Source organism: Dipodomys ordii, unplaced genomic scaffold (assembly GCF_000151885.1).
Source record: "Dipodomys ordii isolate 6190 unplaced genomic scaffold, Dord_2.0 Scaffold46, whole genome shotgun sequence".
In the NCBI taxonomy this organism is placed as follows: Eukaryota; Metazoa; Chordata; class Mammalia; order Rodentia; family Heteromyidae; genus Dipodomys; species Dipodomys ordii.
The window spans coordinates 11,596,926-11,612,803 of NW_012267262.1; the positions used below are offsets into that span (position 1 = coordinate 11,596,926).

Sequence of the window (15,878 nt, forward strand, 5' to 3'; positions counted from 1 at the left end):
TTATGTCAGAGCTCAAGATGGTTTTTATTTTAAATTATAGGTGACCTGTGAGGGCACCAACATCTTTATCCTCTGGGACCTGAAGAGGTTTCATTGTGGCTCTGAATCTATGTCATGACTACTGTGATCATGCTTGAAAAGGAAACCCCACTGTGTAATTCAGCCTTCCATTACTGTAACAAAATATCTCAAATCATCAGCCTAAAATGAAAAAAGGTTTATTTTTGGCTTGTGGTTTCAGAAGGCCCCGTTCATAATCAACTGGCTGGCTTTGCTTTGGGCCTCTGTGGAGGCAGTGGAGCCCAGTGGGGTCCAAAGCTGCTCACTTCATCATGAAAGGCGTGGAGAGCCAAAACCCAAGATCCCACAATGCTCTTCAAGGACATGCTCCCAATGACTTCACACTTCCCCTTAAAACTTTCTACCTCCCTATGGCACCAAGCTGGGGACTAAATCTCTGATACTTGGGTTTTGCTGGGGACATTGCAGATTCAAACTAAGATGGATTCCATCTTGCCAGAGCTGATACACCACCCACAGATCATTTAGAAGTGACGCCAGGGTCCAGCTTCATCAACCCTTGAAGACAGCCACCCTCTTCAACTGCCAAGGACACACAGTAGCCACCAGTGCAGCTCAGGAACCCTAGAAAGAAGTAAACAAAAGCCCTCTGCCATTTGGCCAAGATAAGGTAAGAGGGAGGTGACTGGAGGTGTCCCACAGGTCCCCCATGCTCAATTCAGTCCTGATGACTCCACTGAGACCATTCCTCTGAACAATCAGCTCCCCTGGTGACTCTGTAAAATATATGAGTAGGATACATTTAAAGATGTGACCCCATGGCATGGCCTGTGCTGTTGACATGGGACCCATTCCCAGTACCGCATGTGAGCCAGTGGAAAAGCAGATTTGAGTTGAGAAGACTACACGAGACTGTCAATCCATCTAAGGACTTAGGGAAGGGTGTGGCAGTGAACTGTGTCTGTGATGAGATTGAGAGAAAACTTGCCTTTCCACTTCAGAGACCAAAATTGCTCAATGTGCCATTTGCCCACACAAACGTTCTCTGGGGTAGGAAGAGCAAGATGGGAACAATGTAATAGTTTGAAGCCATTGAACAAAAACATGAGCCTGGCATGCAGACCTCCAACTGTGGAGTTGGTCAGCCAATGTCCTAGCTACATGCTTCAGTAGGATGAGTCCATCTTCCTCATGAAAATAGGAATACGCGGCTGTGTGCAGAGTGCTGCACAGGGAGTTCCCCACAGCCATTCATCACTCCTGAACTTGTGGTTGAGCGTGTTGGCTGCCATGATCATGGTGCATGGCCAAAGCCTGGGAGAACCTCCAGCAATGTTTACACACACACACACACACACACACACACACACCACATACACACACCATACATACATTGGCCCTTCCTGGTGCTCAGACTTCAAGACACCTTTTCAGTGTTTAACTAGCCCTGTTGGAATGGTTGCATTAAGCATCTTTATCCTATTCCTAAAGACTCTACAATGACAGTCGTTTTAAGTGTTCCTAATTGTTACTGGAGCTGGATGGGGTGGGTACAGTGGATAATTCACATCTGCACAGCACTCTTGTTCCTATGCAGTGGGTCAAACCACGTGACAATTGAATATGAAATTTGAATAATTAAAATGAAATGCACTTTGAAATTCAATTCTACAGTTGTACAGATCAAGCTTCAATAGCCAGAGGTAACAAATGGTTACTATAATTAAACATCATCTACACAGTCCATTTCTGCCACTGAGGAAAGTTTTATTGGACAGTGTTCATAGGCCATCCCATCATTAGCAGATAATAAAAATAGCAGACAATAAGTAGCTAGCTAATAGTCCATACAGACAAATAAATGCATCATGAAAAATAGGGATTAGGTAGGTGAATGTAATAATGCTGTATCCTCTTCCAATTCATATATTGAAACTTAGCTCTTATGTTTATGCAACTTGGAAATGGAGCCTAGAGATGTAGGGTAAAGCTCCTGAGATCTGATTATAAGAAGAGAAAGACCCATTACTACTCTCTCTTGGTAAGGACATAGTGAAAAGGTAGCCATTTGTTCAAAACAGGAAGAGAGTCCTGACCAGGAATCAAATTTACTGACGCCTTGATCTTAGATTTTCATCCTCCAAAAGTAAACACCTGTTGTTCAGGCCTCTAGTCTATGGTTTGCTTGTTTGTTTGTTTTTGTCTGAGACCTGGACATAAACTCAGTATTTGATGCTTTGGCTCATTGGCTGACACTCTACTTCCTGAGCCAAACATCCAATCCCAATGGCAGTTTTTAATAGTAGTCTGAACAAATACCAATAAGAGTCAAGGAGTTCAGTCCAAAGACTTTGATTCATGTGAACTAGATTGTTTACCTTGAAATCGTTTCTGAAAAGAGTACATTTTCCTGCAGGGGAAAAGAATGTGCCTATCAGCAGGCAACTACCTGCAACTACTTGCAGTCTCTGGGAAGAGGCCAGGTGCTGCACATGTGTTCAGTTTTACAAGGTATGCCTTTGGTGGCTGCAGTAATTCTCCCTCCCCACAGGGTGTCCCATTGGATTTTCTATTGGTAAGAATTAAGTGAAGTAAGCCAGACCCAAAGAAACATAGGTCCCATGGTTTTCCTTATCTGCAATAACTAGTATATGTCTAGGACAAGCAGAAGAGGTCAAAAGCTAGATACATATGACCATATAACCTGATGCTAAGCGAAATGAACCCCAAGATAGGGACACAAGAGATTTTATCTTTCTTGTTGTTCTTTTTAATGTATTTATAATGTACTATGGGAATTCTTTGTTTCTTTTTTCTTTTGTTTCTTTGTTCTTCCCCTATGGTACACCCCCTGTTGTCACTGTATTAGATTCCAGTACCCTGCATCTTGTATATACATTTTTCTTTTTCTTGGGGGGGGGTCCGGTCGTGGGCCTGAACTCTGGGCCTGGGCGCTGTCCCTCAGCTCTTCAGCTCTAGAGTAGCGCTCTACCATTGAGCCACAGTGCCACTTCCCGCTTTTTTCTTTTTGCTTATGTAGTGCTGAGGAATCAAACCCAGGGCCTCATGCACGCAAGGCAAGCACTCTACCACTGAGCCACCTTCCCAGCCCCGTATATACATTTTTCTAATTTGGGGAGGGGAAGAAAAATAACAAAATGCTGAAATAAGTACACAGGATGACCCATTGTAACAATGAGATGTACAAGACACTATGTTGAAAACAAACTTGACAACTTTGCAGGGCGGGGAATGGGGGAGAAATTAGAGAGGTGGGAAGGAAAGGGATGCTAGGGGGAAAACAAAGGAGGGGGTTATAATGTCAATAGGAAATGGACTCATTACTTTGCTCATGTAACTTTAACCCCTCTGTACAGTATCTTTACAATAAAAACAAGATATATTTTATCTAAAAATGAATGACTAATGGCAGCCATGAAGAGGACCAGATGGGGAGGAGCAATTTCATTGCACTTCTGAATCTATGCTGCCACCTAGCGGATCCCACCATGAGAAAAATATGTGTTGGTATTAGAGACTAGAAAACCCAGAGGCAAAGATAATAGAGAACATCAACAGCAGCTGAGCATCGGGTCACAAGCTGAGAGGTTGACACACATTATCTCAGTTAATTGGCAACAAGCCCTGGCAGGGACTCAAAGAAGCTAAGAACCTGCTTTGCTAAAAGAACAAAGAAATCAAGAACATGGGCTTTATTCATATGCACTCTTCAAAGTTACTGAATGTACTGGATTTAGATAAACTCGGATGAAAGTAATAGTCTTGGGTACATTTGGGGATTGATGAATGCAAGTGCTAACATCTATTGAGAACTTGCTTTGAGTTAGGTATTATTCTAGCTGCTTCTTACACAATATATAATTTGCCTAAATCTCATAGCAAGAGGAATAAAGAGGAGTACTATTTTTTTTTCTTTTTTTGAGACTGGATTTTGAACTCAAAGGTTTGCATTTGTTAGGCAGGTGCTCTGCCACCTGAACCATGTCCCCATTTTTTGCTCTTTTTGAAAGTAATGGCTTATATTTTTGCCCAGGCAAAACTGGATTTACATGTAAGTCCTCTTTTTTTTTTTTGTCCGTCGTGGGGCCTGAACTCTGGGCCTGGGCACTGTCCCTCAGCTCTTCAGCTGTCGATTAGCGCTCTACCTTTGAGCCTCAGCCCCACTTCCAGCTTTTTCTTTTCTGCTTATGTGGTGCTGAGGAATCGAACCTAGGGCCTCATGCATGCAAGGCAAGCACTCTACCACTGAGCCACCTTCCCAGCCCCATGTAAGTCCTCTTATACCACTCAATGTAGCCAACCTCCTTGTTACCAGACAGCTTGGTATGGTCCTCTGATTAAACATGCTCAGAGTCAGTGCCCAAACTCTGAGTTCAAACCCCACAACTGGCACAGAAGGAAAAAAAAAAGTTTTAAAGCTGTGATCTGATCCCTCTTCTTCCTGTTCCCAGAAGCCAGACCCCTTGGGTGCCACGCCCTGCCTGGTTTCATTAGCAGATGGGGGTGATACAGATGATTTGGTTAAATTAGTAGGAGGTCTCCCCATCTCAGAGGAAACTTACTTTGTGCTCAGGACTAACAGCTACACAAACATTTGGCTGTGTGTTCATCAATGGTTGGTCTTGCTCAAATATTTACCACTGGAGGGCAAAGGACTCTGGCCTCCATGGCCGGACTCCTTCCTTCTTACCTTCTGCTCAACTTCCCCATGGAGGATTTACTAACCTGACTGGATGGAGTCCAGGACATTCCCTGGTTCTGTTTTCTTGTTTGTTTGTTGTTATTAGGTTTGCCTCATTGTAAAAGTCAGTAACTATGTGGTTTCTTTTTTCTTCCTTAGTCCTTAGAGGAGCATGAATGCCTGGCACCAGTGGCTCATGCCTGTAATCCTAGCTACTCCGGAGGCTGAGATCTGCAGATCACAGTTCAAAGCCAGCCTGGGCAGGAAAGGTCATGAGACTTATCTCCAAATAACCACCAGAAAACAGGAAGTGGCGCCACTGTAACTCAAGTGGTAGAGCACTCGCCTTGAGCTTAAGTGCTGAGGGATAACGCCCAGGTGCAGTTCAAGTCCCATGGCCAACAAATTAAAAATAAAGAGGATCATGCTCCCTTGGGTAAGCTGCCCAGCTTCTCTCCTTCCTAACCCTTCACATTTGTTACCACGCTGGAGAAGCAACCTGCTTGGCTTATATCTTCAACACAACTTGGAATGCTTGTAAGCAGCTACCCGTTCAGCCAGTACTATTTAGCTGGTGGAATTCCAGCAAATATTTAACAACCAATTATGGTAGGGAGGGAATAACAACCCAGACCTGTACTTGCACAAATTTCCATGGTGTAAATATTCTCACTGTAGTCAATGTCAAGATAACAATATGACATCACTTGAAAGAAACGCATATTAGCATATCTTTATATAGTATTTCCAACCTCAAAAGCATAAACAACAGTAAGAATATATGACAACATAATTGAGGAGTGGATTGTAACTATTTATTGCCTGTTTTAAATATTGGTTAATTATAAGTTGATATGGCTTAATTTTTAATAATGGCTCGATTTTAAAAGGGCTTATCAAGTTTCTGAAAAGTGGACAAATGGCTCTCATGGGCCATACAAGCTGGCCGCCATGCTATCTGCTATTCCTGGCACCTAACATCCCTTCCTCCAAAATCGTTGGTGCTGTCATCCTTTCCTTTTGGGGACAAAAATCTCTCCTCCATTTTATTCTAGAGAATCAAACACTCAGAAGACTGTGGTGCAGCTCCAGGAAAGTGCTATACATAAGGCTCAGCACTGTCCAAAGGAATAAAAAAGAAACCGACAATCCTGTCAACTCCAACCCAACCCACACTGACCACACTGTGGGTCAATCTGGGCCAAGCCACGGGCAGGTGGCAGGGCTGACTGTGGGCATTCCTGGAGCATCAGCAAAATAAAATAAATAATAATAACAATAATAATACTTACCAGGCACTGGTGGTTCACACCTGCTGTAATGCCAGCTGTTCCAGTGGCCGAGATCTGAGACTCTTAGTTTGAAACCAGCCTGGGCAGGAAAAGTCTGTGACATTCCTATCGCCAATTAGCTACCCCAAAACAGCCAGCAGTGGAGCTGCTGGTAAGACATTAGCCTTGTGCAAAAAAGCTCATGTAGGGCTGGGAAGGTAGCTCCGTGGTAGAGTGCTTGCCTTGCATGCATGAGGCCCTGGGTTTGATTCCTCAGCACCACATAAGCAAAAAGAAAAAAGCCGGAAGTGGCGCTGTGGCTCAAGTGGTAGAGCACTAGCCTTGAGCTGAAGAGCCAAGGGACATCGCCCAGGCCCAGAGTTCAGGCCCCATGACTGGATCCAAAAAAAAAAAGCTCAGAGAGCACCCAAGACCCAGGCACTGAGTTCAAGTCCCAGAACTAGACAGACATGCACACACTTGTGTGTGCACTCACACACAAACATCATCATCATCATCATTATACTTTCAACCTAATTCTCAACATCATTTCAACCTCATTGAGAAAGTTGTGGAAAACAAAATAGCAAACCCAAATCCTCACCCTATCACTGTTCACATTTACTCCTGGCCTCCCTCTCCTCCTCTTCTGGTCTCTGGGCAGATGCTCCCTCTCTGCAGGATCACTGCTCCTGGCCTGGGCCTTGTCTAGGGTCCTGTCCACAGAGCACTCTCTGGTCCTGCTCCCTCCCTCCCACCTGTAGGTATTGGGTTTACAGCAGTTCTTCTGGTGGTTTCATACACCATGCCCCGCCTCTTTGTTCATTTGGTTGGTATAAGACACCATATCTGGGTGACTTCTAAACCTTTGCAGCCACAGTTCTGAAGACTGAGAAGTCTAAGATCAAGGTGCTGGCAGATTCCATGTCTTCCCGGTTGATGGCAGCACTCTCCAGCTGTGTCCTCCATGGTAGGTGGAACCAAGGGTGTTGTGAGGCCTCCTTTATAAGGACACTAATCCTAATTCACTAGCATCCAATCCTCAAGACCTAACCACCTCCCAAAGTCCTCACCTCTTAATATCAACACGAGGATTAGGTTTCAATTTAGGAATTTGGAGGCACACAACCATCCAGTGGATTGGGTAGTCTCTGTATTAAAATGTTCAAACTAAGCGGAGCACCAGTGACTCACGCCTATAATCCTAACTACTTAAGAGGCTGAGATTTGAGGATTGCAGTTCATAGCCAGCCTGGGCAGGAAAGTCCGATAAACCACCAGAAAACTGGAAGTGGTGCTGTAGCTCAAGTGGTAGAGCACTCGCCTTGAGCTGAAAAGCTGAGGGGCAGTTCCCAGGCCCAGAGTTCAAGCCCCATGACTGACTAAATAAATAAAATAATGTTCAAGCTACCTAGTTTGGTTGTGGTGATGCCTCCTGCAGGAACCCCACTGACCTCCCACCATATTCCATACACCGCTCTGTCCAGGTGGCTCACAGAGGCTCAGCAATCCTAGAACCCAGGCTCTGGAGTCAGCCCTGAGTCTAAATTATGCCTCTCCTCTCCACTCCAGAGGCTACTATACTTCAGTAGCATTGCTTTTACCTCTTAATGCCTCACTTTTGTTCATCTGTAAAATAAAGATAGCAGTCTCTAGTTTACAAAATGATTATGAGGATTAAAAATGACCTTGTCCATGTAAGAAAGTGTAGTACATGTGATACCTAGAAATTGCCGGCAAGTTTAGATGGTTGTCATTCCATGTCTAAAGTATATTATATACAATTATTAATGATTGTCGCATGCGGAACAATAGCTCTCTAAAACATACATCTTATTCCAAGTTTCATATTGATTGAATGTTCCTTATTGTGACAGTGTGGTGTGGTTTTTTGTCCTTTTCTAGATTTTTCTCTGTAGTAGTTGACCCAGACAACAGCTCCAGGTCACAGGGGAGTTCGTAACCGAGACATGCATCTACTTATCCTCTCTAGTCTGCAGAAAGTGGGGCCAAGGCCAGCAAATGGGAGCAAAAGTCTCACAGTAGCTGCCAAGTGTGGCTGTCTAAGGAGCTGACTCTGTGCTGTCATGGTGGATCGGAAGTGGAAGCTCTGCTCACTGCAGGTGTTCTTGCCACTGTGTGTGTGGGCCCGGGGGAAGGGCCAGGTTTCCCATGCTTTGTGGCCTTCTCTGTCATTTATCACTCCAAGAAGATGCTTGCGAGAGATGAACGCATCCTAACTCTTAGAAGAAATGTCAGATGTCTTTTTTCCTTTCCTGGAGCTTCTGTATCTGTGTGCAGCATGCCAAGGATAGGATCTACATAGCTCACAAGGAGGACCTGACGCATCAACTGCCTCATCATGCCCAGCACTTGTGGGCATGAGTGTGTCTGGGTGAGGCTCCTAGTCCTTCTGTGGGAGAAACTGGACACTAAGTCCCCACAAGTAGAAATCTCTGTCTCTGTCTGAGCTCTGGGTTGAGTTTTCCTAGCATTTGTCCTCATTAAGATTCTCCAGCCCCTGCCCAGCCTGAAGTTCTCTGGGAAAACGAGGAAGCTTTCTAGTAGCAGTCATCCTATGGCCCAAATCTGGCAGCTTTTAGGGTAGGGGGTGGGAAAGGCTGCTAGAACAGAACGGAGTGGGCCAGCTTTGGGAGACACCATGGTCTTTGCTTGCCCAGTTTATTGTTCTGGAAACATCTGAATGTGTTGCTATGCTTAAGACACTAGGAACTTTCACCTGATCCTCTGCCCACACTCCTGCCTCAGCAGTGACTGGCTTCAACTGGGTTTCCACTGTTCCCATAGTCAGCCAGAGCTCTGCAGTCTCCATGGGACTCCCTGACTTCAGTTCTATGCTTGCCAGACAAGCTTTGTAGGCATGCGCCTTTGCGTTTCCAAGCTGGAGGTTGCTGTGTAAATTATCCTGCAGGTATACATGCCATTTCCAGCATCCCAACTTCCCAGCATCTGCAACCCCATACCACAGATGTAACTTCCTGTTACTACAGACAAAGCAGCTGTACTCCCCCTCGAAAGCCAACCTAGTAGACTGAATTTTTCTGTCACCTCTAAAGCCCGTATTGAAATAATCTTCACAACAACCATATGTGTCAAAAAGCTGAGCCTTCTGGAAGCCTTTAGATCATGTAGACTACAACCTTATAAATGAATCAACACTGCTCTGGGAAAGTCAAAGGTGCTCTGGGAAGTGGTCCCTTCTCCTTTCCTGAGGTTTTGACACATGAGGACCCAATGCTCCTCCCCTCCAGACAAAGCAGAGTTCAAGGCACCATCTTGGAAGCAGAGAAACCCCACCTTGATCTTCTCCATCCTATAGAACTGGAAGAAATAAATTTCTGTTTTGGGGGCTTTTTTTTGGTTCCAGTCATAGGGCCTGAACTCTGCGCCTGGGCACTGTCCCTCAGCTCTTCAGCTCAAGGCTAGTGCTCTACCACTTGAGCCACAGCGCCACTTCCGGCTTTTTTCTTTTTGCTTATGTGGTGCTGAGGAATTGAACCCAGGGCCTCATGCATGCAAGGCAAGCACTCTACCACTGAGCCACCTTCCCAGCCCTGGAAGAAATAAATTTCTGTTCTTTATAAAATCTCTCAGTCTGGACTATTCTAATAGAAGAGCACAAAAAGGACAAAGACCCACCTCTCTCACAGACCTGAGATGCCATTCTGGCAGTTTCTACTCTCTCTCACATCATCACTTTATCTGGATACCACCAACTTGCAATTATTTCTCCCATCTTATAACCAGTTACTGCTGGGCACCTGGTTGCTCATGCCTGTAATCCTAGCTACTCAGAAGGCTGAGATCTGAGGATCGCAGTTCAAAGCCAGCCCCAGCAGGAAGGTCCACAAGACTCTTATCTCCAATTAACCACCAGAAAACCAAAAGTGGTGTTGTGCCTCAAGTGGTAGAGCACTAGCCTTGAAATAAAGCGCTGAGGGACAGTACCCAGGCCCAGAGTTCAAGCCCCATGACAGATCAAAAACAAAAACAAAGCACAACACACACGCACACAAAAATGTTACCTCCCACTTCCTTTCCATCTACTGCTCTAGTTCTCTGCGTCCATCATTTATCCCCTCCCCTCCTAAGACTTCTCCACCCAGGCCTTCGCCCTACCACTCATCCCAAACTGCTCTTGAAAAGATTAGTGCGGACTGCATTTTGCTAAGTCTGAGAGTGCACTGTCCTTCCTAGCCTTCTCAGCACTGTTTTTTAGAGTATACTGCTCCCTCCTCCGGATACTTTTTCTCCACTTGGCAGGTGATCACCTGTTTGTTCCTGATCACTCTCCTTTTTTGGCAACTATTCAACCTCTTCAGTTTGAGTGCCTCAAAGCTTAATATGGAATGACTATCCCTGGATAACCCCTGGATTATGCCTGGAAGCTAAAGTATTTCAGATTTTGGAGTTTTCTTTTAGATTTTGGAAACTTGTATATATGTAATGAGATATCTTAGGAATGGGACCCAGCTTTAAACATGACATTCGTGTTTTTTGTTCGTTGTGGGGCTTTAACTTTGGGTCTGGGCATGCTGTCCCTCTGCTCTTTAGCTCAAGGCAAGTACTCTATACCACTTGAGCTACAGCACCACTTCTGGTTTTATGGTGGTTAATTGGAGATGAGTCTCATGGGCTTTCCTGTCTGGGCTGGCTTTGAACTGTGATCCTCAGGTCTCAGCCTCCTGAGTAGCTAGGATTACAGGCGAGAGCCACCGGCATCTGGCTCATCTATGATTTGTTTTCACACTATGCCCTAAAGGTGATTTTATACATTAATTTTTTTGCATGAAACTAAATTTCATGATGTAGAATAATTTTCTGCATGTGGTGTCAGTGCTAAAATAGTTTTGCATGTGGTTTTGCATGTGGCCCTTTGGATCTGCCTGTCATTGTTCTTTCTCCCAATGTTCACTCCATCTTGATCTTTTTTATTTTTTCTTTTGAGCTGGTATTGGGATTTGAACTCAAGGCCTGTGCCTCACTTTTTGTTTTTTAGTATGGGTATTGTTTTGTTTTTTTCTCCTTGGGACTAGTTCTCTTACTACTTTAGCCACATTTCCACTCCTGAGTTTTTACTGGTTAATTAGAGATAAGTGTCTCGGGTTTATTTGCCCAAGCTGGCTTTGAACCTCAATCCCCAGATCTTATTTATTTATTTCTTGGGTCCGGTTGTGGGACCTGAACTCTGGGCCTGGGCGCTGTCCCTCAGCTCTTCAGCTCAAGGCTATCGCTCTACCACTTGAGCCATAGCGCCACTTCTGGCTTTTTTCTTTTTGCTTATGTGGTACTGAGGAATCAAACCCAGGGCCTCATGCATGCAAGGCAAGCGCTCTACCACTGAGCCACCTTCCCAGCCCGGTCTTATTTTACTACATAGCTGAATTACAAGTGTGAGCCACCAGCACTTGGCTTTGATCTCGTTTTTAAAATACATCGGCATGTCAGTCACTCCCTAACATATACCTCCAATCCAAGCCTTGTCCTGAAATACAGGCTAACATCACCTGTACCTACATAGCCTTTTCACCAGGATGTCAACAAACAACACCACTTTGCCCAGACTACACTGATCTTCTAAAACCTGTCCCCCTGTGGTCTCATCTCAGGCCCAATCCTGTGTTTCTGTTTCCCAACTGCTTCTCACTGCCGCTAGCACAGTCTTCTCAGCTGGGTTGTTAATGACAACCCCCTGCACGCCTACCGTCTGCTCACACCGCCACAGCAAGGCGGCAGTCATACTCTAAGTCACATCGTATCATGCTTTAGCTGAATGTACTCTCAGGACTCCCCATCCCACTTGGAGCAAAATCTACCAGTGTCCTTCCCAGTGTAGGATCCTAACGGAAGGGGTCCCTCTGCATTCACCCCTAGCACTCTCCACGCTTCAAAAAATGCCCGCATGCTCCCCCCTTAAAGACTCGCACCCATCCTTTGCCTAGAACATTCTCCGGTGGCTATGACCTTCCATCATGTCTAAACATTTTAAAACACTATCTTCAGCTGGGTGTGGTGACTCACACTTGTAATATCAGCTACTCGGGAGTTGGAAAGCAGGAGGATCCTGGTTAGAAGGCAGCAGGGGCTGGTGGTCAATGAGCCTGGTGTGGTGGTATACACGTACCAGGTGGGAGAAGGAGGCTGGCTTTGGGTGACAAGTGAGATCCTATGTTAAAAAAAAAAATACCCTAAAACCGTAGAAGAGGTATGCCTCATGTGGCAGACCAACTGCCTAGCAAGCATAAGGTCCTAGGCTAAATCCCAACAATGAAAAAAGTAAAAGAAAATGCTATCTCTTCAAACAACTCTACTTGAAATTCCACTCAGCCTTCTTCTGACCCGCCTGGCTCTCTGTAGCTACTCTTTCCCCACCACTGAGCATGATGCCATAATACCCCTTACAATATGATACTGTCGTATGACTTACTTAAGTATTGATCTATTCTCCATTTCAAGAAGCTGGAATGGAGCTCAGAAACATAATAAGCACTCAATGAATACTTCTTGAATACTGTATAAATCTTAGAGAAGGATCACAGCTTTATATGAGAATATTAGACAGTTTAGGGAGTCCAAAAGTACTTTTTAAAAACAAAACATCAAGGACTTCCAAAGACTACACATATTTTGGGGAGAAAAACCTCAAACTCTAGTTTTAGTTCTAGTTCTCAAAGAACCTATCTAGCAGAGACATGGCAACAAACCAAATATACATTGTCCTTGATTTTTCCTAACTCCTCCTACACATCACTCATTCCCGATAGTGTGATCTGATCGTAGCAGTGTTGGGAGCCCCTTCTCTTGTCTCAGGAGAGACTGATTGCTAGCCAGGCCACAGCTTCTACAACCTGTGATGGGGCTTCCCCAGGTCTTCTCCCAGAGGAGAGACTATGAGATTTACCATGCAAGTGAACACTGTACGTGGGATACGAGCTGGGAGTAACAAATAGAGCAGAAATACAGAACAGAAAATAATCATCTTTGAAATGACAACAAATGGGACACAATATCTAAGCACTAACACCTAAGGGGGTGGCTGCCCAGCTCTGCAGAGCAGCTCCTCAGGAGAGAGAGGCTGACTTCTTTGCAGGTTGCCTGGTCTTCAGTCCTTGTAACTTTTCATCTTTGAGCGCCTTCAGGAATTTATCTGCAGTAGAGAAAAACCAACTTAGCTACAGCACAGAGAAGGACTTTTTCTCAACCTTCTGGTAATTGTGATTCCTACATAAGCCTAAAATCCCCTAATAGCTGAAACATATCTAGGTGCAACAGTCTAGAAACTGTTTTTCTTCCAGGGCTATAAAATAGGTACGTTACAGGGTATCTGATGGATTGCAGTGCATTCCCACTGCACATAGGTTACTTCAAACATCTCCCTGTGTGTTTGGGGGAGAGGCAGAGGGGGGGTGTAGAGTGAAGAGCTTACCCTGCTGTATACAAGAGTTGAAATGATCTTTCTAGAACAATCTCCCTCCTTCTGAAAGGCTTAGCAGGGAAAGGTTATGGGAACACATAGCCTACTGACTAATAGGTAATAAACACGCTCTTCTTGGAATGTGGCTGTATTGAACCCCCTTACACTCTAGTAGGGAGGTATTAGTTCACACACGAGAGGACCCTGCCACATCAGAATCCTTGGTCTTCCCCATGTTAGACCTCAGATCAGAGATAGCAGAGGAGTCTAGAACTCTGACCACAAGGTAAGACTACCCTCAAGCACCAGGAAATGGAGTGTCCCAAGACCAGACAGTAAAGAGCCTTGGGCCTTCCAGGCTTGGGCAATTCCCAACTACTCCCTCTCCTAAATGGGTGGAGTTAGTTCCAGGTGTGGAGGCTCAGAGCCTACCCAAAAGGTTCAGGATTATAGAGTTTGGGGCCAAATGGTTCACAGCGGTCAGCTGTGTGGTGAAGGGGATGGGGGGGGTCAGTTGAGATGCATGACTGGGCAGGTCTGGGCTCTGGGGGGGAGGGATAGATTTTGGACCTGCGGCTCCCAGGACTAGAGTCGGATCATTAGGCCACAATTTGGGTGCCCGGCCTGAAGCCAAGGAGGGAGCTAAGGTTGGGTTCAGGTTGGTCCCGATGAGGGTCACGCACAGCGCTGGGAGTCGAAGCCATCCCCAGTGATGGTGAGCAGCTCCAGCTCCTTGATCCGGATCTCCAGCTCGCACAGCTCCTCGGGGTGGGAGGCAGAGGCGAGCCGGGGCGTGGTGGGGCCGGGGGCCAAGGTCGAGGCAGCCCCCTCGGGCCCTGGCGAGTAGAAGAAGCGCAGAGGCTCGTAGGGGATGGAGGCCAGGCCGGAGGGCCAAGGCGGACAGGGCCGCTCGCTGGGGGGCCCCAGGCCGGGCGGCAGCGAGGGGGTCGAGGCTGGGGGCCCGAGGGGGAGGGATCGCCCCCCGGCCGCCCCGCCCGCCGGCGCCCCGCCCGCCTTCAGAGGCACGAAGAGCTTCTTCCAGATGTTAAAGTCGCTCAGCGGCGACGAGGAGATGCCCCGGTCGTAGAGGGACGGGAAATAGAGGGGTGGAGCCGGCCGCTGGCTCATCGTGGGGCTCTGGCTGCCGCGCCGCCCCTTCGGCATCTTTTGAATGGGAGGCTGCGTGGGAGGAACCCCGCGCCGACAGAGCGCGCCTCGGCCCCGCGTCGTCGCCGGGGTCGCGAAGTTCCACGGGCCACGCCCCGACGGAGCGCGGCCCCACCCTCCGCTCCAGCCCCACCCTAGACAGGCGGGACTCTGAAGTCCGAGGCCACGCCCCAGAACGTGCCCCGCCCCGCCGCAGGGAAAGCCACGCCCTCAGGCGGCCAGCCCTTGGTTTCCGCGAATGCCCAACACAAACTCGCTTCGCAGTAGCCCCGCCCCCACGCCGGCCCCACCCCCCACGCCGGCCCCGCCCCGCCCCCGGCTCCTCCCACTATCTTCCAATTCCTTTGTCTAACGTTTTAGTGTGCGTGTGTGTTGGTGCTAGTACTTGAACTCAGGGCTTGAGCGCAGTCCCTGAGCTTTTCCTTTTCTTTCTTTTTTTTGCTCAAGGCTAGCCACACAGCTCCACTTTTGGCGTTTTGGTGGTTAACTGGAGATAAGAGTCTCATGGGTTTTCCTGCCAAGGCTGGCTTTGAACCCCTCACCTCAGGGCTCAGGCTTTTTGAGTAGCTAGAATTACAGGCCTGAGCTACCTACTCGTGGCTCCTATATGTTTATCCCAAAGCAGGAAGCAGGGAGCTGGCCAAGACTGCAAAACAAAACTTTTTTTCAGCCCTCCTGTCCTTAATGAGGAAAGAAAAACATTCCCAACCACCTGCCTCAGAACCCTTTTCTTTCCTAATCACCTGGCCACTCCTCATCAGAGGAAAACAAAATGAATGGCTGACTTTTCGTGCTCTACAGTGGGAGGCAAAAGAGAAGAACGTTGGTTGGGAATGGCTATTAGAGCCCACCTGTGTTCTTCCAAACATAGCTGTGTTTATGCTAGATTCTGGAATAGAGGAACCTGGTCTGCATTTGTAATGGCCCTGAAACTAAGAATGTTTTCAGTGAAATCTGAAACTGTTGTCTTCCAAACACATAAATTGTTAGGGCAACAAACTAACAACCAAAAGGAAATCCTCCAGGATCCACCTCAAACAGCACACTCTGAGTCACCTGGGGGCACCACCAAGGTATTCATTTAAGTGTAGCTTGTGATTATTAGTCAGAGAAGGAAGGGAAAGGCAAGGAAATATTCTTTGAGTCTCACTGGGATGAGTAAACACAGATGAATGGGGCCAGTCAAGATCAGTCAGTACCAGCATCACAAATGAATGTTATGTCTGTATCCCGGTGCAGGTGAGGATTAGTGAAGTTTCCTTTTAAATGTTTCCTTTTAAAT

General features: G+C 46.6%; 1 protein-coding gene across 1 annotated transcript; it reads right to left on the minus strand.

Annotated features, from left to right (window-relative positions):
- Positions 1–12,973: 12,973 nt before the first annotated feature.
- On the minus strand, positions 12,974–14,608 carry LOC105988107 (chromosome unknown open reading frame, human C11orf91). Its single transcript, XM_013019613.1, has 2 exons — positions 14,113–14,608; positions 12,974–13,162 (listed from the first exon to the last, which is right to left on the minus strand). Exons 1-2 carry the CDS (start codon positions 14,591–14,593, stop codon positions 13,077–13,079), a joined length of 567 nt encoding a protein of 188 aa, XP_012875067.1. The 5' UTR covers positions 14,594–14,608; the 3' UTR covers positions 12,974–13,076.
- Between the last annotated feature and the right edge of the window lie 1,270 nt (positions 14,609–15,878).